At 53.0% G+C, this 23,399-nt stretch overlaps 1 protein-coding gene across 19 annotated transcripts in view; it reads right to left on the reverse strand.

Moving 5' to 3' along the window:
- ARAP1 (ArfGAP with RhoGAP domain, ankyrin repeat and PH domain 1) overlaps positions 1-23,399 on the reverse strand; it is a 67,956-nt gene that overhangs the window by 26,161 nt on the left and 18,396 nt on the right. For 7 of the 19 annotated variants that reach the window (XR_013404093.1, XR_013404094.1, XM_077963651.1 and 4 more), the window contains exons 2-9: positions 21,526-21,608; positions 15,621-16,171; positions 2,813-2,979; positions 2,157-2,224; positions 1,439-1,569; positions 1,194-1,337; positions 414-483; positions 17-137 (exon numbers count right to left, since the gene is read on the reverse strand). Coding sequence is in view for 16 of the 19 variants with exons in the window: in XM_077963651.1 (XP_077819777.1) it covers positions 17-137; positions 414-483; positions 1,194-1,337; positions 1,439-1,569; positions 2,157-2,224; positions 2,813-2,979; positions 15,621-16,129 (1,210 nt within the window). In the remaining 3 variants the exon portion in view is untranslated. Of the gene's footprint in view, positions 1-16; positions 138-413; positions 484-1,193; positions 1,338-1,438; positions 1,570-2,156; positions 2,225-2,812; positions 2,980-10,879; positions 11,374-15,620; positions 16,172-21,525; positions 21,609-23,399 lie in introns of those variants that run through there. The other 12 variants (XR_013404095.1, XM_077963649.1, XM_028833797.2 and 9 more) reach the window with 3 other exon arrangements.

Raw genomic sequence — 23,399 nt, forward strand, 5'->3', positions numbered from 1 at the left:
ACTCCACACTCCCCACCATCACTCTCTGCCCGGAAGGCAAAGGTCCGGTTGTTTGTAATCACTTCAAACTTCTGGTCCCCGATGGCAGCCACGCGGGAGATGCAGGCCACAGAGATAAAGCGCTTAGAGTAAGCGTCCTGGGGGAGAGACAGGAGCTGTATTATGGGACCCAGCACCTCACTGACTCCCCCAGCCTCAGCCGAAATGAAGGCTGCAGCCCTGTCTCCTGCAGCTGGTCAGAGACAAGACCCTGTGCTGACCCTGACTGCAGCAGAGGGCCAGGAGGACATGGGTTAAGGGGTCAGACTTAGAGCTCTGGCGAGGACTCCTCTGGGGAGGGACGCCACCTCGTTCCAGTGTTGGGGCCAGCCTAGGCTACAGCAGGGTCGCGTCAGGACTGAGGCAGGCCTCACCTTGTTACTGTCAAAGTATCGCAGGTGATCAGCATCCAGTCTCACCCATCGTTTCTGATAAATGTAAGATCTGGAGAGGGAGAGGGACAACAGGCAAATGACTGGGGGTGGGAGGACACGTTCCAGGACTACTCCAGCCCTCAGAAGCCACACTCAGAGTGAGGATCAGCCAGGTTCTAGGGAGGAAGGATCCCAAATGGCCATTGGCAAGAAGATGGATTTTACAGCAAAAGTGACTGAAGTCAGACTCAAAGTAGCACATCTCTTTTATTTTATTTTATTTTATTTTATTTATTTATTTTGAGACAGGGTCTCACTCTGCCACACAGGCTGGAAGGCAGAAGTACAGGCCTAGCTCACTACAGCCTCAGATGCCTGGGCTCAAGTGCTTCTCCCACCTCAGTCTCCCAGGTAGCTAGAACTACAGGCATGAGCCACCGCACCTGGCTAATTTTAAAATGTATTTGTAAAGACAAGGTCTCGCTATGTTGCCCAGAGTGGTCTCAAACTCCTGGCCTCAAGCAAACCTCCCACCTCAGCATCTCAAGTGCTGAGATTACAGGTGTGAGCCACCATGCCCAGCGATCTCCCAATTTTCAGGGCAATAAAATGGGTCTGGAGGGCATCATCGGTGGTCGCAGTCTGCCTGGAGGGAGACCTGTGCAAATCATCTCAGGCCCTTCTGGCTTTCAGATCTGTGATACCAGCATCCTGGGGTCCTGGACACTGCCCCCCGCTCCCCCATGCAGAGCACGGCAGGACCCAAGAGGCCTCACTCACCCCTGCGGTGGGTTCTTGTCCAGCCAGCCAGCCTTGATGACTGGTGTGACGGGGGTGGAGCCCCCAGGCGGCCCGTCCATGGGGTGTGGCGCAGCAATTGTGCTGGGCAAGGACAAGCTCAGGCTGCTGGTGTGCCATCCGCCACTAGCGAGAGATGAGGGGATGGGGGGCTGGGCTGAGGAGGCGAAGAGGGGGCGGGCTGGGGTTGGGCTGAGCAGTAGGAAGGAGGGTGGCTGGACACTCACTTGGGGACGCCCTCATAGGCGTGGTCATCCTCATCCTCATCCTCTTGGTCATCCCCAGACAGTTCCTCTCCCTCGCTCAGCAGACTGGCCACACGCACGGCCCGTGGGACTCGGCTCAGTGGGGGCTCCTCCTGCCCCCGAGACCCACTCAGCGTCATCCTTTCCTTCAAACCACAGATCACACCCACCCGGGGCTGCCACACCCCCTCTGTCCACACAGCCCCGACCCGCACAGCCCAGCACTTTTAGTTCTGTTTCCTCACACTCCCCTCCCCCTGCCAGCAGAGACCACACAGGGACCCAGATCACAGGGACAGGAGAGCCAGTGGCAGACACCGACCTAGGACACAGACAAAAACAGAAAGATAAAGGGACAGAGAAAAGGACTGCAGGCTAGGGAGGCAAGACAGACAGACACGGGAACGCAAGAAGTGAAAGACAGACAGACACTCTGGGATAAGACACGAGCTCCTAACACAGAGGGTGGGGGGAGGCCACATGCCCACACACATGCAGCCAGGGCCTGGGCCCCGACCCCTGGCCCAAGGCACTATGGCTACACGTGACTCCTGACCCCTGTATGGCAAGTGAGGTGGGGAAAGGGGAAGCCTCCCAAGAAATGGCTGCCCACTCTCTATAAGTGGTCCCCAGGATCTGACAGGCAGCTGGGTACCCCCCCAACACACTGACAGGCAGACAGTCCCATGCCTGGCCCTACCTTCTTGGTCATCACTCTGGCTGGGGCCCCTGGCCCCTCCTCTGGGACCTCATCGTAGTCAGAGTCATCTGGTGAGAGAGGGGTTGGGGGGACTCAGGGCAAGGGGCCTGGCCTCCTCTCCTGGGGCACCACACTGGGCTTCACAAAGCCTCCCCCATGCCAAGACCCCCACCCCCACTTCTCCCTGGCTTTCAAAAAAAGGCACAGGGGATAGGAAGTGTGATTTATACCCTCAGGCCTCAGGACAGCACTAAAGGGTGGCAGAGGAGAGGCTGGGACACCACAGGGAGGTCTGAGCCAGTGGTGAGCCTGGGGATCGGGGTAAGGACTGTCAAAGGCAACATGAATCAAGAAATGTCGCCAACCCCAGGAAAAGCAAACCACCCAACACCATGGAAAATCAGACCATGGGTAACCGGCAAAGCTGGCCATGGCCCCACACTTAACAGTCAGGAGGCCAGACAGGTGGGCACTGTCTCCATTGTGAGGATGAAGAGAATAGCGCTCAGGGAGGCTGTGACCTGCCCAGGGCCACAGAATGGGCTGGTGGCAGGGTTGCACAGAAAGGAGTGTGATCCTTGCATACCCTCCAGAGGCCTGATCCCAGGGATCCCAGGCCATCCACCCAGAGCCACATCCCCTGCTGCAGCACTCACCGAACTCCGGGAACAGGCGTACTGGCTTTGGAGGTATCTCCGGGGGGCAGGGAGGTGGAGAGGGGGGCTGGGGAGGCCCCTGAGGGAGGGCGGACTGGGGATCCTCAGGCTCTGGCTGGGGAAGGGATGACAATGGCAGCAGTGACTCCTCCTCCTTGGTGGGCAGGCTGGGAACAGAACAAAAGTTGGGCATCACTAAGCAACAGAGCCAAGACTGAAACATACTGAGCCCCCAGCTCACCCGAACTGCAGCAAAACTCAGGCACTACACAAACTCATGCAGACACGAGCCCTCCTGCACACAGCCCTCCTCAACTCATCTCCCAGAAGATGAGTTCCTGGTTCCCCGAAGCCTAAAGGAAGCAGGCACCCTCTTTGACCTGAATGAGATGGTCACCTATCCCCAATGCTCTAGCTTTTAGTCACATGTATCCACTGGGTCTCCACATTGAAGGAGGGATAAAGATCAGAATGGGGAGTCAGGGAAGGCTTCGTGGAGAAGGTGATGCTTGACCTGAGCTTTTAAGGATAAGAAGGCATTGACAGCAAAGAGAAGGAACAGGATTGAAATGAGCTGCAAAGCCCAAGGCACAGACTAGAGCCTCAGAAACCAATTCCTAAGGCCTTGAATTGTGGGTCTCTTGTCTCGAGATCGCCTTGCTCTTGCCCAGATTTGGATATTCACTACCTCCTGGTGCCCTCAGACTCCTGAAACTCACCTGATCCCACCAGACCCATCTCCCACAACACCAGCACCTCACCTCTGCTACCACTCCCCAAGGAACCCTCCCCTGATTCTCCAAGGCCAGGTTCAGGGCCTCCTGGGCTCTCACAGCCACACAGTGTTCCCATCTGTCTCAGTACAGATCACATTGCTCCTGGCAGGCTGTCTTCTGAAGGGCTTTGGCATCAAGGACATGAATTTGAATCCGGCCTTAGTTTCTAAGTTCTTGTGTGTCCTGGGCTGAGCACCTAGCCCCTCTGAGCCTCAGTTTCCTCTTCTGTAAAACGGGGGCTATATCACTGACCTGGCAGGGTGCTAGAAGGATTAACCAAGACAGGATGTGTCATGTGCCAGCACACAGGATGTGCAGGGACCATAGGCTGAAACAAGGTGCCTGAGCCCTGGAGGCCTGGCCCCACCAGCTGTCTCTGCCACTGTCCTGCAGGGGCCAAGGAGGAGAATCAGGGTGGACGGGCAACTTCCCCCTGGGTTATTTTTGGCCTTGTCTGTTGCCCCAGTGTTCCTGGCAATGGCTGACGGTGTGGGGCCACCATGAAAGCAAGGAGGGGCTGGGAGGAAGTGACAGGGTCTGCCTGGGGTGTGGTCATGATGCCAGGCCTTTCCTCCTGCTGTTGCCTCCACCAATAACACCCTTCTCCCTGTTCTCTGCCTGGGAACATCCATTCATTTTTTAACTTTTTTTTTTTAAGAGACTGGGTCTTACTCTGTGGCAGACTGGAGTGCAATGGCACAATCACAGCTCACTGCAGCCTCAAACTCCCGAACTCAAGTGATCCTCTGACTTCAGCCTCCCAAGTAGGTGGGTCTCAAGGTGTGCGCTACCATGCCTGGCTAATTTTTAAATTTTTTGTAGAGACTGGGTCTTGTTATGTTGCCCAGGCTGGTTTTGAACTCCTGGCATCAAGCAATCCTCCCACCTCAGCTTCCCAAAGCAATCCTTTAACTCTAAAACCACATTTCCCTTCTCTGAAAGTCTTCCTTGACCCTCCTTTATGCTGCTGTCCATTAAGACCTTCATACAATGGCTGGGTGCAGTGGCTCATGCCTGTAATCCCAGCACTTTGGGAGGCCGAGGTGGGTGGATCACGAGGTCAGGAGATCAAGACCATCCTGGCTAACATGGTGAAACCCTGTCTCTACTGAAAATACAAAAAATTAGCCGGACACAGTGGCAGGCGCCTGTAGTCCCAGCTACTCAGGAGGTTGAGGCAGGAGAATGGCGTGAAACCGGGAGATGGAGCTTGCAGTGAGCCGAGATGGCGCCACTGCACTCCAGCCTGGGGGACAGAGTGAGATTCTGTCTCAAAAAAAAAAAAAAAAAAAGACCTTCATACAAATTATTCTAAATGACATTTTTCAAAGTATCTCCTTTGTGCCAAGATATGAACCCTGACTCCAAAGTTTATGAGCTTCTTAGGACACTTGGCTGCTTCCACATCACCTTCTACTAAACTTGTCTCTTCTCCAGGTATAGATAAAAGTTAATCAATCCCTTTCCTCTGTGTGAAGAGCTGGCCTTTGACTAGGTTTCTAGCTCTGTTCCCCTAGAAACCTGCAAACAGTGGCGTGTCAGCCATGTTACCAGGCAACCACTGCCTTTGGCAGCACGGCCTGCACAGGAACAGTGTCCGGATGGAGAGAAACTATAAGCAGATTCTGTACTTGGTAGAGAAACCGGAGCTTTGCTTCGCTCAGTGTGGTGACTTGCAAACTGGGCACATCCCACATAGGGAGTTGAAGCCACACCTGTGTGGATGTTAGAAGACTACCGGCCCCTTAGGCAAGAGCTTTCAAAGCCAGGCTGGCTCCCTGTGAGTCACTATCCGCTGTGAGACCCAGTCCTTCACTCCTGAGCTGTCACTTGGAGGGTCACAGAGAATGGCTCCTGGACAGCTGCGTGGGCTATGGCTCGGATTGCTTCAAAGACCCCATGGCAGACGAAGGCCTGCCTCTGTCCTGGCAGCAAGCTGCTCCCCATCCAACGGGCCTCTCTGGGAATCTGGGGCCAAGGGGTGGGCCTGCGGGAGTCTTGAGTCGGAATATACTCTCACAGCTGGACCTATGAAGATCCCCCGGTGGACACTGCACCAGGCTGTCTCTCCTACATGACCTGAGTCCCTTTGGGGCACGGGCAGCATCTGACTTGGTACCCCCGCCCAGTCAGTAGCAAGAGCATGCGGGCAAGGTGGGTGGACAGGTGAGCAGGTAGATGGCAGGTGGAAGGGAAGGCAACGGAAGGGGTGAACGATGACCAAGTGACTGAGGGGAGTGCCTGAAGGCCCAAGAGCATGACCTGGGGTGCTGGCCCCAGCTGGTCACCTGCGATTCCCTTAGAGACTTTTTTTTTTTTTTTGAGACGGAGTCTCGCTCTGTTGCCCACACTGGAGTGCAGTGGCCGGATCTCAGCTCACTGCAAGCTCCACCTCCTGGGTTTACACCATTCTCCTGCCTCAGCCTGGGACTACAGGCGCCTGCCACCTCGCCCGGCTAGTTTTTTGTATTCTTTTTTTTAGTAGAGACGGGGTTTCACCATGTTAGCCAGGATGGTCTCGATCTCCTGACCTCGTGATCCGCCCGTCTCGGCCTCCCAAAGTGCTGGGATTACAGGCTTGAGCCACCGCGCCTGGCCTCCCTTAGAGACTTCTTGACGGGCAGATCAAACCATCACTGCTACCTCCCAGAGCCCAAGAGGAAGGGGCCTTGGAAACCCAGCCTGGGATCAGCAGAGAGCAGAATTCCAAGCTGTCAGGCCAGGGCCAGTCAGACCTCAGTCCAAGGAGATGGGGATGGGTGTCATCCCTCCAATGCCAAGCAGGATTGAGGGAGCCTGGCTCCCAAAGCTCCCCCAGGTCTGAGGGCCAGAGCTGAGGGGAAGGTGGTAGCCATAAATAAAAACTGCCCACCTGCTTGTCCTCATCCCTGGGGTCCGGCAGCATCAGCCCCCTTCCTCTGGCACCACAGTGCATCTCCCATCACTGTCCTGATCAGCTGCGAGGGGTCTACCCATCTCGGGCAGCAGGCGGGTTCCCTGAAGCAAGCTCCACACCCTCCTTCCTCATTGGGGTATCTCCAGCATGCAGCAGGGACTTACAAACACCTGGATTCATTAACTGTGTGTATGTGTGTCTACGTGTGTATGTTCTCAGTCATTTTCTCAGCACTTGACATGGATTCTTCATTCATCTACTCACAGCGCTCTGTCAGGTAAGGCTCGTCATGATTCCACTTTACAGAGGAGGAAACGGAGGCACAGGGATGCTAGGTTATTTGTTCTTGATGCCACAGCTGGGATTTGAACCCTGGCAGCCCAGAACCAGAGCTGAGCAAACGAGGCCATGCCAGGGTCCCAGGGCTCCTCTGAGGCCAGCCTCCTCCCATGGGCAGCCAGGTCTCAGGACCCATCTGAGAGGGAACACATCACTGCCCTGCCACGGCAAGAAGGCAGAGGGAAACCGATGCACAGGGCTCCTCTCCCAGCGGAGCTTCCACAGGGAAGGGACCGTGTCTGATGAAGGTGGAACAAAGGGACCTCTCAGAAGCATCTGGGAAATTCTAGCCACCTTCTCCAGGAAGTCTCCTGGCTGCTCCCTGACTGCCTGCTTACCACAGGGTATCAGGGCACTGCTGAGTCAGGACGGAGCCCAGGAAAGGAGAAGTGCTTTCAGGAAGGCACAACATGTGGGAAAACCCCAGGGAAAAGGCAGTGACCCCCTACCGAGAACAGGGCCCAGAGAATGCCCCCACCATAGCCCAAGTCCCAGCCTCTTACTGCTTGCACCCCTAAGAGTAGGCCCCGTTCCAATCCCGAGGTCCAGCTGAGGCCTGGCTTGGATGTCACCCACTGACTTGTCACCCACTGGACCACGTCCTCAATGGCAACACCTCCAAGCCTTCACACAGTTTCATCCTCTTCTGCCCTCTCCCTCCCAAAGCCCACAGAAGCCCACCTCCACCTCAAAATGCAGCTCAGCCAGCCTCCTCCTCTAGGCAACCTCCAAGATTCTCCCACAGAGCTGCTCCCCACTCACCCTGCACTGCAGCTCCCTGCTCCTTCAGTCTTCTCTCCTCTACCCAAGGGGCATGTGAACCCACGTGCTTACCCACTATTCCCAAGAGACTAGGCACCCCAGGCAGCTAAGGGGCTGGTTCACCCTAGCCTGGGCCCTCAGCTTAAATCTATTTTATAGAATCAGAGACAATACACACAGCAGACCTCATGCCTGGGGGTTAGGGGACATGGGGGGTATGCAGAATGCAGAATGCAGAATGGGTAAGAGGAGGGTGCAGCTTGTGCAGAAGTCGAGAGGCAGACCATGGACCTCCCATCCTCATTGGGGTATCTCCAGCACTCAGCAGGGACTTACAAACACCTGGATTCATTAACTGCGTTTGTGCGTGTCTACGTGTGTGTGTTCCCACGCATTTTTTGAGCACTTGGCATGGATTCTTCATTCATCTACTCACAGAGCTCTGTAAGGTAAGGCTCGTCATGATTCCACTTTACAGAGGAGGAAACGGAGGCACAGGGCTGTTGGGTTATTTGTTTTTGATGCCACAGCTGGGATTTGAACCCTGGCAGCCCAGCACCACAGCTGAACAAACAAGGCCATGCCATGGTCCCAAGGCTTCTCTGAGGCCAGCCTCCTCCCACGGGCCACCAGGTCTCAGGACCCATCTGAGAGGGAACACATCACAGCCCTGCCCACGGTCACCCTCCTCTTACCCATGACCACATAGTTCATTGTATAAACCAGAAACACTTCTAAGAGTTAAAAGAGGCACTATTAATAAATATGTCAGGACAGTAGGCATAAACAGGGCCTGTCCCAGGTCAGATGAGATATGTGATTACTCAATTAACCAGAGACAGGGCTTTGGAGCCAGGCAGACCTGGGCTTGAACCCAGCTCAACCACTCATTGGTTTGGGACCTTGAGTAAGTCCCTTCCTTTCTGAGCCTCAGTTTCCTCGCTAATCTGTCTCCAGGCTTGCTGATAATTCAGTAAAGAACGGCCACTTGAACATGGCATCAGCAGAACCTCTTCAACTTGAAGGAGACCCAGGCCCTACAGGCTGAGCCAGGAACCAGCTTCATAGACTTAGCAGCCTCTGATGCCATCTCTTTTTCCTTCACCCCCACCCCTTCCTATCTTTCTGTCTACACCAATCTCTGGCCAAAAGAACCAGGTCTCACTGTGACAGAAGGAAGGCCACAGAGTGGAGCAGTCTGCATATCTCAGGCTGACCCTGGACTCACCCTGATACTCACACTCCAGCCCTCCTTGACTGAGCTGCAGTCTATCAATGCATACTTACAGGCCTTTGATACCCTGTTCCTTCCACCTGGAACACCCTCCCCTGCCTGGCCAACTCCTACTCCTCCTACAAAAAGCCCAAATCATACATCCATCCTCCCCACTATTGCAGGCCTCCCCTCACATCTCAGGCTGATATGGGGCCTCCCTGGGGCTCCCCACAATTCCAATCACTCAATATGGTCATATCAGTCAATGTGTGCTTCACTGAACTGCCTCAGAGGACTGAGGACCCAGACCTAACCCCATCCTACAGTCACCACCTCCCCACAAGATGTCACACAGGTCTTGGGGGGACCTGGCCCAATCCCAGCCCCTGGACTCTCACCATCAGGGCTGCGGGTCCAGTGATCCGGGGACACCTGTGTCCCACCCTGATGTCCCCTTTCCACAGGGGTAAACTGTCCTGGCTGCCCGCTTCCTCAATCATGCTCTGGACTCTCAGGGGCCCAGGCCTCAGTCCTATGCCTCCTGCTTCCTCTGTGGCTTCGTCCTTCCTCCTCCATCATGAACTCAAAGGTCATCCCCTCCAGCACTCTCCTGGTTCTGCTCTGCTCACTTCTGCCAAGCCCCCAGCATAGACAGCCCTTCCTAGGGTCTCACTTGCTAGAATGGGATGTCCACAGTCTGCCTCTCTTAACTTCTGCACAAGCCGGGAGCCCCTAGGGCCAGTCCTCTCCATGCCACCAGCAGTTCCCAGCACAGAGGGGACTTTCAGTAAGTGTGTACTGAATGACCACCACCCTACTTGCATCCTCATCACTGGAGGTCAGTAGCTCCCCAACCTCTCCACACGGCAGCGCCCAGTTAACCTGGAGCCCATCCTCACAACTGCGCCTTCACCCAGCTCTCAGCACTTCTCCCTGGGACAACAGCTACCACTCGCTAAGCACTCACTATGTGCCAAGCATTCTGCTGGGGGCTTTTTTTCCACGTATTGACCCGGGATTATTAACTCCATTGTGCTCAGGACATGCCTCCTCCTCCAGGAAGTCCATCAAACCGCTCCCTCCTCTAAGCCCACACAACCTGTTTGGCCTTCCACAACCAGACCTACACTCAGCTTCCCCACTGGCCAGCCCTGCTGTCTGGGCAGGGGGTGGCAGAGGTCCCTTTCCCATGGCAGCTCTAAGCACTTCCCAGGCCTGGCCCTGTGCTGCCTCCTGAGGGCAGCAGCGGGAGGAAGTTTAGTCCTCAGGGAGCTCACAGAAGTACTGAGCCCTTCCTGGGTCCAGCCCAGGCCTGGCCTGGCAGAAAGAGCAGGTGCAGGTATCTGCTGGGCCCTATGGAAAACATGAGCCAGGGGCACAGGGCAGGGCTAGAGAGCGCCAGGTGTGTGGATAGGACTTGGTTAGAGGTCTATGTCCCCAGTAACCCGAGCACAGGATTGTTGAGTTCATTAGGAATCTACGGTAACTGAGGAAAGGGGAGACCAGCCCCCACACTCCATAAGCACCCACTACAGCACCAGTCCTGGGGAGGAGGGCTAAGAAGCACACCATCTCCCCATCACCCCGATCTGGGGGTGGGAGGTTCAGAATCACAGCACCCTTGAACTTGACAGTGAAATAAGCCAAACTAAGCCTCCCCGAGGGAACACCCAGAGGGGTGCAGGGAGCTGGGAGCAGAGAAGTGAGGCGATCAGCGCCAGGCCCCCAAGGGGCAAGAACCCCAAAGAGGAGCATTCTGTGGGGCAGAGTCTGAGAAAACCCCAGAAAACAGGCACCGTGGGCTCCTGGTGGACTCAGGAGAGGCATATGGGGAGGTGGAGACCTAGAAAGCCCAGGGGAGAGGGAGGGTGAGACAAGGGGAGAAAAGGAAAAGGCAGGAGAAAAAGAGAAGAAGTGGGGAAAGTAAAAGAAGACAAAACCCTAAGAGAAAAAAAGAGAAGGGGAGGAGAGCAGCACAGAAAACCAGGCCAGAGGTGACAGACAGGGACTTCAGCCCTCCCAGGGCCTCCCTCCTACCTGCCCGACAGCAACAACAGCAACGGCAGCCCCTCGCTTACCCTCAGATGCCTGCTGGGTCTTAGGGCTGAGGACTCCCACAGCTCTGGCCAGGCGGGCTGCGTATGCCCAAGAATGCCGTGGACCTGCCTGTGTAAGCCTGGGTCCCGTCTGGGCTGGTCTCCCAAACAGCCTGGCCCCTGGTCCCTGGGTGGGTCTGAGGCTGCGTTCTCTTGGAGGTTTTGGGGCCCAGGTGTGGCTTTGCACCTGTGATTTATGTCTTCAAGTTTTATGTCGTGCGTGTGTGTTTCTGTGTATAACTGTGGATCTGTCCAGGAGGGAACAGGACAGAGAAAGAGAGAGAGAGAGAGAGAGAGAGGAGAAAGGAGAGAGAGAGAGAGAGAGTGTGTGTGTGTGTGTGTGTCTGTCTATGTGTGTGTGTCTGTGTGTGTGTGTGTGTGTATGTCTGTACCCAGCTCTGGTCTCCTAGAGGCTTCCTGCTTTCTGTCTCCTCCACCCGCTATAGCCGTGGCCAACACACACACTTCCTGAAAACACTGAGAAAGCGAAAAGTCACCCAGAATCCCCCGGGGCAGACACTTCCTCCCCGCCCCCAGCCTGCACCCCCACCCAAGCTGGGATGAGACAACCGACAGTGTCCACTGGTCTTGCAGGCCCTCACAGGGTGGAAGCCCAGGAAGTCCTGACTGACAAGTCCTGGCAGTGGCCTCTCCACCACTCCACCCGCATAAGGAGACACAGAGAGGCTAGGAAAGAGGCTCTATGAAGGGCGCAAGTTCTGGCCTGGCAACAAGTGATCAGCCTCCAGGAAGACCAGGGATTGGCTGGACTGCGGGGCAATCAAGGGCACAGGAGGGAAGCCTGGCAGTGTGGCTCCAGCTGGGCAGCTGCCTTCTGGGCACACACTCCCACTTCCTGAGGTGCCTCCAGGCATGCAGGTATCAGAGAGGGACACCAAAGGCCGGAGCAAGCTGGGAGGGGATCTGCAGCATGACCCTGGAACCTCACATCAGAAATGAGCCCTCTGCCACCCTCAGGGAAGCTAGTTCACAGGGCTCATGTCTGCGGCACTTAGAGCTGAGTAGACCTGACCTGAAGCCAGGAGGCAGGGTCTGGACACTGGCTTCCCCTCTGCCGGGCTGGGTGACTCTGGGCAAGTTTCTCAGCATCTCTGGAAACCTCAGCAAGTTCCCCACCACGAGCTTAAATTAATGGTAGGGGGCCGAGTGCGGTGGCTCACACCTGTAATCCCAGTGCTTTGGGAGGTTGAGGCAGGAGGATTGCTTGAGCCCAGGAGTTCAAGACCAGCCTGGGCAACAAAGGGAGACCTCGGCTTTACAAAAGATTTAAAAATTAGCCAGGTGTGGTAGCACACACTTGTAGTCCCAGCTACTTGGGAGGCTGAGGTGGGAGGATTGCTTGAGCCCAGGAGTTCAAGGCTACAGTGAGCTATCATGGCACCACTGCACTCCAGCCTGGGCAACAGAGCGAGACCTAGTCTCTATTAATAATAATGACGATAATAATAATGGCAGGGGGTGCAGACTCTGGGGGTGATGTAGAGTCCCCCCAGGCCAGGCAGAATGATGAGACTGGTTCTGAGAGTCCTGGGCTGTGCCAGGGCTGGGAGGAGGAAACTCCATTCTTGCTTGTTTCTGATTTGCCTAAACCTTGGTCTGTGGCCTAGAACCCTATTGCAGCCTCGTTCCTCCCACCTGTCTCCTCTGAAGACCTCTCCCTTCCTAAAACATCTGGGATGACATAGGTTGGGTCATGGGATGGGGGACAGGGAGCTGGGGCAGTGAGCTCAGGGCCCTATGGCCCAGCTGTGCTGAGGGCACTCACTGGGTGCTGAGTCACATGCATGTTTACCCACATGCACCCCAAGCTCAGCACATGGCAGTACACAGGCTCATGTTGGCATTCATCGACTCACCCACACGATATACTTCCCAAGGGCCTATTAGGCACCCACTACTGTTCTAGATGTTGGGGATTCTGCAGCAAACAAAATCGACTAGGATCCTGGCCCCAGTGGAGCTGCCATCCTAATGGACTCACCCTCTTGGCAGCACATGTACACACATGTGCACACACTGGCTCAAGCCTGACAGTGCACAAATAACACAAAGGCCATGTACTGCTCAAACAGCACATGCACACCCACAGATGTACTCACACACTGTTGGGGTCCCCACCACAGCAGTAATGTGAGCACGAAGGTCCCAATAAACTCACATACACACCACTCCATGTCACCACTGAAACTACACAAATCCTTACATGCTTCCACATCTTAGTAGCACACACTCTCAGAACCTGTCTGTGTAAATGCACAGACATTCTACCACCCTAACAGCTTGCACTACCACCCACACCCATCCGTATGGGTGCACATACAGATTGGCCCAGACATGCCTCACACTGACTCAAGACCCTGAGAGTACATACATGCACACGCATCCACCCCCAAACTCCACTGGGGAGCCTGGAGATGACTGGCCTCAGCCACCACATGACCTTGTGTGAAAGGCCCTAAGGTTGAGAGAGTGAGTTCCCCATCACAAGGGGTTGCAAGCAGGGGTAGGAAGGCCATGTCATAAGACACTGTGGTGGGACTCCCACAAGGCGGGAGTGGGCAGGAGCAGTGTTCTTCTACATGCCATGGAGCTGGGGGTCACAGGAAGGGACTGAGAGGGGACAGGGTGGCCAGTCAGGGTCCGTGTTGGCCCCCACCCTGATCACTACAGTACCCAGTCTTGGCCTGGTATACACACATGAGGCTCTATCTGCTGTGAGTTTTTTCTACCACAGGGCTTTGAAGACCGTACACTCTCTGAGCTGAGTGTGTACAAAGCTGAGGACTGCAGATGCCCATGACTCCAACTGCCAAAGACCCCAGGACACAGGAAGCCAAGCTTGGTAGCTTACCTGCTACCATACTCTGCTGTTGTAAGGAATAGTCCCAAATGGCAGGAAATAATTTTCTTCCAATTCTCTTAGCACAGAACAGATTTTGGGTACTCGAACTACAAGGAGCCAGACCTCTTCCTGACCATGGGGCCTGGCGTCCTCTTCATGTGGCCTAAATGGCTACGTTCAGACAGGCTCTGAGAGTAGGGGCTGGTACCCTGGGGCCCTGGGGTGTGGACAGAACTTCCTCCTACCCAGCTAGCCTCCTGAACTCAGATGTCAGTGCCAGGAGGGCCCAGAAGGCTGTGGAGGACCACAGAGGGCACCTGATGGGGAAACAGGCCCAGAGGAGCAGGTCCTCATCAGAGTCACAAAGCTAGCTGGGCCCGACCCAGGCATCCTGCCTCCCAAGCAGGAATCCAGGCCTCCACTGCCTGTCCGGGAGTCACAGGAAGGGCCTGAGAGGGGACCTGGCCAGGACTCTGCTTCTTCCCTTTGTTCACCCACTTCCAACCCCAGAGACAGACAGACAGACTTTCTCTCCTCTATTCTCTTCTCTCCTCTATCCCCTCTCTCTCTCTGTCTCTTTCTCTTTCCCCGAAGCTAATGGGGTTGGAATCGAAAACGCTCCTGCATGCAGAAGCATGGTCACTAGAGGGCGCAAGGGCACCAGGAAACTTCTATCTGAGCTTCCATCCAGGTTCCTGGAGAGACCCTATACCTGTTACCAGTTGTGTGAACCCAGGAAAAGCATGTAGTCTTTTTGTGCTTCCACCAATCAACCCTCAAAACACCACAGCACTAGCTTGGCCTTCAAGGCCCCCTGACTTAATGCTCCTCCCTGGGTGGGAAGAATCTCCCAGACCCTCCCCATGAGGCCCCCTGAGTATGTCCTTGGTATCAATCCAGCCAGGGCCCCCTCCCTGCTGTCCCTCTGATTCGTTCATGTCCTGCATGAAGCCAGCACACAAATCTCCCAGAAGGTCTGCTGCAGGGATCATGGAGACCATGGAAGCACAGAGCCCAGCAGAGTGCCCAGCAATAAACAAACAGGGACCAGGAGACCTCTCTCCACACAACCCTTCTTCCTCCAAGAAGCCTTCCAAGATTAGCCTGACTTCGCCCAAGTGTTCCACCACATCTCCCTCACCCCAAACACATACCTACCCTGTCTGCGGATGCTCCCTGACAGCCGGGCACCCCAGCAGATGCCAGGAAGGGAGGGCGTCTGTGAAGGAGATTAACATGGAACATCCACAGGAGACAGGGGAAACTCAAGAAAACACAGGGTACCAGAAGCCCCGGAGGGGAAACAGTTCTGAGGAGGGAGGGCATGCCGGATGAGGCCTGAGAGTGTCCCAGGATTTGGTGACATTTGGCAGTGGGAGAAGGAGAAAGGGTGTGAAAGAGCACAGCACCAGGACCTGGGCAGTCCCCTCACCCCCAACCCCACCCCACAGCTTTCCGTTTCCTCCACATGTTGCCTCTTGATGTCCAAATGCACCCTGATGCCCGGCAGTATCTCACACTTGCCAGGCCCCAAGCTGAACTCGACTTCCTCTCAAATTCACTTCTGTCCTGGGGTCTCTGGATCAGTGATGGCATGACTGTCCACCCAGTCACCCAAGACAGAAACCTGGAGGCCTCACTGGCACACGCCCAGCAGCCCAGGCACTGCGCTGAGCACCTGGACAGCTCTCCCCTCCTCCCGAGTCACCGGGCAGCTCTCCCATCCTCCAAGCTTTGCACACGCTGTTCCCCTGGCATTCCGAAGCGCCTTTCTTACCCCAGCACCAAAGGCCACAAATTCCATCTACCCTCTGGGATCCTCTGCTTGTGTGCCTCCCACCCTGGGTGGCATCCACTCACCTCAACAGCAGGCGGGGGGGTCCGGTGCGGGGCGGCACGGGTGGAACACTCAGCTCTGCCAAATGCCGCTTAGCCGGCAGTGGGGGCAGCACAGGGTCTGGGGCAGCTGTGGACGGAGTGGTGAAGCAGGTGGGCGGAAGGCAGCTCCTCCGGGGTGGGATGGGTGGGGCAGTGGGGAGCCCCTCATCCTCTGTAGCGGTGGGCAGCGGCTCGGGTGGAGTGGCGGGTGCAGGTGGTGAGCGGAAGATGTGGCGCTTCATGGGCACAGGCCGTGGGGTGGGGCGGGGTGCAGGGGCTGGTGGAGTATGGGCACGGAGCAGGCCAGCCAGGATGCGGCGGCGGTGGCCAGGGAGTAGCATGCCCATGTCCATCAGGCGGGCGTCGCTGAGACCTTGGCACTCAGTGGCCCACACCAGGCCATGCTGCTCAAAGAGCCCCGTGTACTGCTCCAGATGCAATGCCCGCAGCCACTCGGCCACCGACAGCGCAGCATCCCCAGCCTCTGCCATGGTTCCTGCCAGCGGAGGCCCAACTGGCCTGACTGTCCAGAGCTAGAATAGACAGACAGGCACAGGTCAGAGGCAAGGCTGCCGAGGAGAGGTCCCCTCACCAGCAGTCTGCATGGCTCTCTCAAGCCATAGATTCAAGTTCTGTCCTGGAGCTTCCTCCCCTGTGCTCCATGTGCTAACAAGGCCAGGTACTGCCAGGTCTCTGAACACAAAGGCTCTTCTCTCCGCCTGAACCTCCCCAACCCTTCCCCTGTGCTATCCCAGCATCCAGCTCACGTTTACTTCTCTAGGAAACCCTCCATGATCTCTGGGGTTGGTACCACCCCACACCCCAACACACAGCCTTGGCCACTGCCGCGAGAATGGCCAGTGGCATGATTGGTGCTGTGTCTCGTACCTCCTCCTCACTGCCCTCTGCAAGACCCAGGGCAAGGCCAATTCCTCTGAGGCACCAGTTCCCAGTGAGGGCCAGACCAAGGGCTTAATGAGCATTGAAGTATACCACTGCTGGTCCCTCCTGCAAGCCCAGTCTGGGGGCTGAGACTAGCCTCCCCCTACCTCCATGCCCCTGGAGGAAGTGAAATGCTGTGGGAGGTGAGTAAACCCAGCATCACATGGCCTCTGGGGGCCTGGCCCTGGAATTGGGTAAACCCTCCCACTAAGGTCATTCATCCATTTGTTCTTTCAAAATAGCCTGGCACTAGGCAATGGGGACTCAGGCTCTACCCCTGCACCCTGTAATCAAGAGCTCCTGGCCTGGTGGGAGTCAAGAGGTGATATGAAGAGAAGGTGACCAGAAGAGATGATTAGCAGATCAAAGGGAAAAGTCATCTGATCATCTCCACAGACACTAAAGAGGCATATGATAAAACTCAATATCCAGCTTACTTAAACAAAAATCTTACTAAAACAGAAATAAACTGATACCTTCTTAAATGAGAAAAGGATATCCATTTTACTGTTGTTATTATTATTCCTCACATTGCCCTGAAAGTTCTGGACAACAAAAATAAACAAGAGGTATTAAAATCAGAAAGGAAGAGATAAACTATCCATTTGTTGCCAATAATATGAGTGTTGAGTTTGAAAGCCCAAGAAGCTCAACTGAGAAACTATAACAACCAGATAGTTGGGTTCAAAATTAATATAACAGACTGGCCAGGCACGCCTGTAATCCTAGCACTTTGGGAGGCCAAGGCGGGTGGATTGCCTGAGCTCAGGAGTTTGAGACCAGCCTGGGCAATACAGTGAAACCCCATCTCTACTAAAATACAAAAAATTAGCCAGGTGTGGTGGCAGGCGCTTATAGTCCCAGATACTCGGGAGGCTGAGGCAGGAAAACTGCTTGACCCCAGGAGGCAAAGGTTGCCATGAGCCGAGATCATGCCACTGCACCCTAGCCTGGGCAACATAGCAAGTCTCCGTCTCCAAAACAAAACAAAACAAAAAACAAACAAAATTAACATAACAGAAATCAACATTTATAGGCAATAAACAGGTAGAAACCAGGATGAAAGACTCCATTTACAAGAGCATCACAAAATAGAAAACACCAAGAATAAACTTCCTAGGAGATAAACAATAGCAATAGGAAGAAAAATTGGGAGTGTTACTGAGGGACAAAAAGAAGACCTGGACAAATGGCAGAGCATAGTAAGTTCTGGATAGAAGACAACATAAAGAGATTAATGATGTCTAAGTTACTTTATAAATGTACACAATCCAATTAAATATGTACACATAATTTTTTTGAAGCTAAACAAGCTGATTTGAAAGTTCATATGGAAAAATAAACAAGCAGGAAGAGTCAGGAAAATTCTGGAAGCAGGGGTGGAGGGTGGGGAGGGTAAACAGTAGGAGTCAACCTCACCACATGTTAAAACATATTATAAAGCCATAATGGTTAAAACAGTATATGGTTACAGTGTGTGAACAGAACAATTAAACAGAACAGAAAGTTCAAAAGTAGACCCAAATACATATACAAATTTAGGATACACCAAAAGTAGCCTCTCAAACTCGTGGGGAAACAAGCAGTTATTAAGTTGTTGGGACAGCTGTAGAGCGCTCTCAAAAAAAACTAATGTGGATCCCTATCTCACACTTTACAACAAGAAAAATTACAGTTGGATCAAAGATTTCAGTATTTTAAAAAACCATGGCCAGGTGAGGTGGCTCACACCTATAATCCCAGCACTTAGGGATGCCGAGGTAGGCAGATCCCCTGAGGTCAGGAGTTTGACCAGCTTGGCCAACATAGCAAACCCCTGTCTCTACTAAAAATACAAAAAATTAGCTGGGCGTGGTGGCAAACACCTGTAATCTCAGCTACTCAGGAGGCTAAGGCAGAAGAATCGCTTGAACCCAGGAGTGGAGGCTGCAGTGAGCCGAAATCACTGCACTCCAGCCTGGGCAACAGAGAGAGACTCCATTTCAGAAAAAAAAATAAAAAATAAAAAATGAAAGGATTGACAAAACCATCTTAGGGCTGGGTATGGTGGCTCATGCCTGTAATCCCAACACTTCGGTAGGCTAAAGCAAGAGGACTGCTTGAGGCCAAGAGTTTAAGACCAGCCTGGGCAACACAGAAAGACTCTGTCTCTACCAAAAAAAAAAAAACCCTGAAAATTAGCCAGTTGTACACTTGTGGTCTCAGCTACTTGCGAGGATGAGGTGGGAGAATTGCTTGAGCCTAGGAGTTCGAGGCTGCAGTGAGCTATGATCACACCACTGCACACCACTGCACTCCACCCTGGGCAACAGAACGAGACTGTCTCTAAAAAATAATAATAATAATAATAATAAATCATTTCAGAGAGTCAAAAGCCTTTTGAAAGTGAAACAAATCCAGAAGGTACACAGAAAAGACTTAAATATTCAACTCCACAAAAATCAAGCATTCTTGCGTGGTAAAAAGCACCATAAGCAAAGCCAAGAGCTAAACAACAAACGAGGGGATAGCTGCCACTCATATTCCACACAAAGGGCTCATTTTCCTCAAAGCTGAAAAGCATGCAGAAATAAGAAACGGATCAATCATCTAACAGAAAAATGGGCAAAGAGTATGAATGAAAAAATTTACAGAAAGGAAAATATAAATGGCTCTTAAATATCTGAAAAGGAACTTAACCTCCCCCATACTAGGAAATATGAATGTAAAATATTCTGAAATACTGCTTTCTACCTATCAGACTGTGAAAGAGCAATAAAGTTGGAAAATACAGGCACTGGTAATGGGGTAGGGCATCCCTTCCCTGGCTGTGGAATGCCTCTAGGCGTGAAAGCCCTAAGAGATGTAGATGTCTGGGCTGGGCACGGTGGCTCACACCTGTAATCCCAGCACTTGAGGTCAGGAATTTGAGACCAGCCTGGTCAACATGGTAAAACCTCATCTCTACTAAAAATACAAAAAGTTAGCCGGGCATGGTGGCAGACACTTGTAATCCCAGCTACTCGGGAGTCTGAGGTGCAGGAGAATCGCTTGAACCCAGGATGTGGAGGTTGCAGTGAGCCAAGATTGCACCATTGCACTCCAGCCTGGGTGGCAGAGACTTTGTCCCCCCAGCAAAAAAAAAAAAAAAAAAAAAAAAAGAGATGCAGATGGTTGACCCAGCCACCCATAGGCATTTAGCCTGCACTTTTACTGGCACCCGCCAGAACTGACATATATAGAAGGTTACTGGCTGCAGTGCCTCTGTTTAATTGCAAAAGAATGGAAATAACCAAAATGGCTACCAATGGGAGATTGGTTAACTAAATTATGGTATAGTTGTGCAAAAGAATACTGAGCAGCCATAAGGATGAGGAAACTCCTTACATATTGGCATGGGATGATCTATAAGATACACTGTTAAACGAGTAAAGAAAAGTGCAGAACAGTTTGTATAACATTTTCTCTCTGTGAAAAAAAAACAAGGGAGAGCATGGAGCAATGTGCAGCTACCGGTAGGTGAACAAAGCATCTCTGAAAAGACACATGGGGGCAAGGTGACAACAGTTACCAGCTTCCTCCTAGGAAGAAAACTAAGGCCTGAAGGGACAGAAGGGAACAGTGGAAGATCCAGAGTTCATAGGGCCTGAAGTTCATGGAGCCTGAAGCTTACACAATTTAGGCGCCCTATGATATGGTTTGGATGTTTGTCCCCTCCACATTTCATGTTGAAATGTGACCCCCAATGTTGGAGATGGACCTAGTGGGAGGTGTTTGGGGTCACAGGGACAGATCCCTCATGAATAGCTTGGTGCCCTCCCCACAGTAACAAGTGAGTTCTCACTCTATTTGTTCACATAAGAGCTAGCTGGTTAAAAGAGCCCGGCTTCTCTCTTGCTCCCTCTCTCGCCATGTGACACGCCTGCTCCCGCTTCGCTTTCTGCCCTGACTAAAAGCTCCCTGAGGCCTCACCAGAAGCTGAGCAGGTGCTGGTGCCATGCTTGTACAGCCTGCAGAGCCATGAGCCAAATAAACCTCTTTTCTTTATAAATTACTCAGGGTATTCCTTGATTGCAATGCAAAACAGACTAACACACTCTCCTTAAGAGCATCTCACTTTTGCAAAATTCACAAAAACACATGACCACGTGCACACACTGTTCGGGCCCCTCTTTACATCCTGGAAGGAGCCCTGCACCTCAAACTCCAGCTTCCCTGGAAATGCACTTCTGAGGAGAGAGAGACTTTTCACTTCAACATTATAAAGATGTCAGTTCCTCCAGGGTTAAGCTAAAACTTTAACACCATCCTAACTAAAATTACCAACTGGAATTTGTTGAGACCAGCAGATTCTAAAGTTCATATACAATGATATTAAAGATGTGTTAAGTGGAAAAGCAAGATGCAGAACAATGTTATGTAAACATCTTGGTTAAAGAAAAAGAAAAAATATACATGTTATATATATACGCAAATATAAACAAAGAAAACTGTACGGATATATATGACTGAGTTTGGGGAGGGGAACTGACAGCTGGGAAGACAGGAGACACTATACCCTTCTGTATCTTTTTAATTTTGTATCATTTTCCAAAAACTAAATAAAAATTAAAAGGGAATGTGATAACCATGAATAGAGCCTGAGAATGAGAAAGGGAACAAAACTTGCCAGGCAGGGAGGGGAATCCAATGAGGAGATAACATACAAACAGACCCTCAAAATTCAGCCTGCTGGCCCCTGCCTTGTCCCTTCGTCCCATACCCCCTCCCCGTTCCAAGGTTCCAAGGCCTGCTGGGAGGCTCGTAGCAAGCTCTTTGGGCCTCACCCTCTGCCTCTCAAGCTCAGTTCTCAAAATGGAAAATGGGCTATCAGGTGTCAGCCTCCTTCAAGCCTCCCCCCACCTCAATGTTAAGGCCTAGCATGCCACAGCCAGCCCTGTTCCCACCACTCCATCTCCTGACTCACCAGCTGGGCTGCCAAGGACGCCTGGGTCCTCCCAGAGACAGCAGCTATTCTGAAGGGCTCCTCATCTTGGCCTGAGGCAGAAGCTGCAAGGACAGGGATGGAGGAGAAAGCCCATGAGGCAAGGCCTCTATGAGATGCCACAGAAGGAGAGGGGAAGAGGGAGAGGGACAGGGAAAACGAAAGAAGAAATGGGCGCCAGGCACAGTAGCTCACGCCTATAATCCCAGCACTTTGGGAGGCTGAGGCAGGTGAATTCCTTGAGTCTATGAGTTCAAGACCAGCCTGGGCAACATAAGGAGACCCCATCTGTACGACAAAAATACAAAAATTAGCCAGGTATGGTAGTGTGTGCCTGTAGTCCCAGGAACTCAGGAGGCTGAGGTGGGAGAATCACTTGAGCCCAGGAGGTGGAGGCTGCAGTGAGCTGTAATTGAGTCACTGCATGCCAGCCTGGGTGACAGAGCCAGACCCTGACTCAAAAAAAAAAAAAAAGAAAAGAAAAGAAAAAAGAAGAGATGGGGAAGAGGTGGAAGAAGAGGAAGAGAAGGAAGAGGGAAGAGGAAAGGATTCAGGGAACCTCATGTTCATAGAAGCTGGCAACAGAAGTCAGACCAGAGGAAGGCCTTCCTGGAGGGAGAAGGCAGACAGACAGGCCTGTCCAGATGTGGGGGCCGCACAGGTGGTAAAGAGGAGTCAGGACTTCCCTACTCTCTGGCCCCGCAAGACCAGTGCTGGGATGTGTATAGGGGCAGACTGTGGAAGGGACAGCCCCAGGAAGGGTGAGGAAGGGACAATGCAGCCCCACGACTAAAGAAGTGTCCCTGACACAGAGCCTGTCAGGAGAGGTGGGGGACCTTAGAGGACCCAGGGACACAGGACCCTCTCCACTAAGCCTGGGGACCATGAAGTGGCCTAAGGGAACAAGTGGGATAACTGAGTCAGGGGCATGAGACCCCAGGGCCCTGCCCCTAAACATGTAGGGGAGGTTGAGGAAAACAGACCAAAAGCGGACGCTTCCAGGTAGAAGGAGAAAGAATAGGACACCCCTAGGCAGGCCACCACCCTTGCTATGCAGATGGCCAGGGCTCTGTGGGGCTAGTGACCAGTGGGGTGGCATAGACAGGTCTCCCTCCCCAGGGCCTAGAGCAGTCAGGTCTGCCAACACTAGGGTTAACTTCAAAACTGCTGTGCTCTGCATAACGGCTTCAGCAGGTATTCATGAACATTTTACATCTTACAATCACATAAACAGGTATTTATCTTAAGTAAACTCCATGATTATCACTTCCTAGGACAGGGCTAAAACAGGTATATATTTTTTAAGTATTTTATTTTATTTATTTTGAGACAGAGTCTCACTCTGTCGCCCCAGCTAGAGTGCAGTAGCGCAATCTTGGCTCACTGCAGCCTCCACCTCCCAAGTTCAAGCACGATTCTCCTGCCTCAGCCTCCCGAGTAGCTGGGACTACAGGTGCGCACCACCATGCCCAGCTAATTTTTGTATTTTTAGTAGAGACATGGTTTTGCCACGTTGGCCAGGCTGGTCTTGAACTCCTGACCTCAAGTGATCCACCCACCTCAGCCACCCCAACTGCTAGAATTACAGGTGTGAGCCACTGCACCCAGCCTTATTTTATTTTTGAGACAGGGTCTTGCTCTGTTGCCTAGGCTGGAGTGTAGTAATGCAATCATAGCTTACTGCAATCTCCAACTCCCAGGCTCAAGCAATCTTCCTGCCTCAGCCTCCCAAGTAGCTGGAACTACACGTACATGCCACAGTGCCCAGCTAATTGTGTTATTTTATGTAAAGACAGGGTCTTGTTATGTTGCCCAGGCTGGTCTCAAACTCCTGGTCTCAAGCAGTCCTCCCACTT

Source organism: Macaca mulatta, chromosome 14 (assembly GCF_049350105.2).
Source record: "Macaca mulatta isolate MMU2019108-1 chromosome 14, T2T-MMU8v2.0, whole genome shotgun sequence".
Lineage (NCBI taxonomy): Eukaryota > Metazoa > Chordata > Mammalia > Primates > Cercopithecidae > Macaca > Macaca mulatta.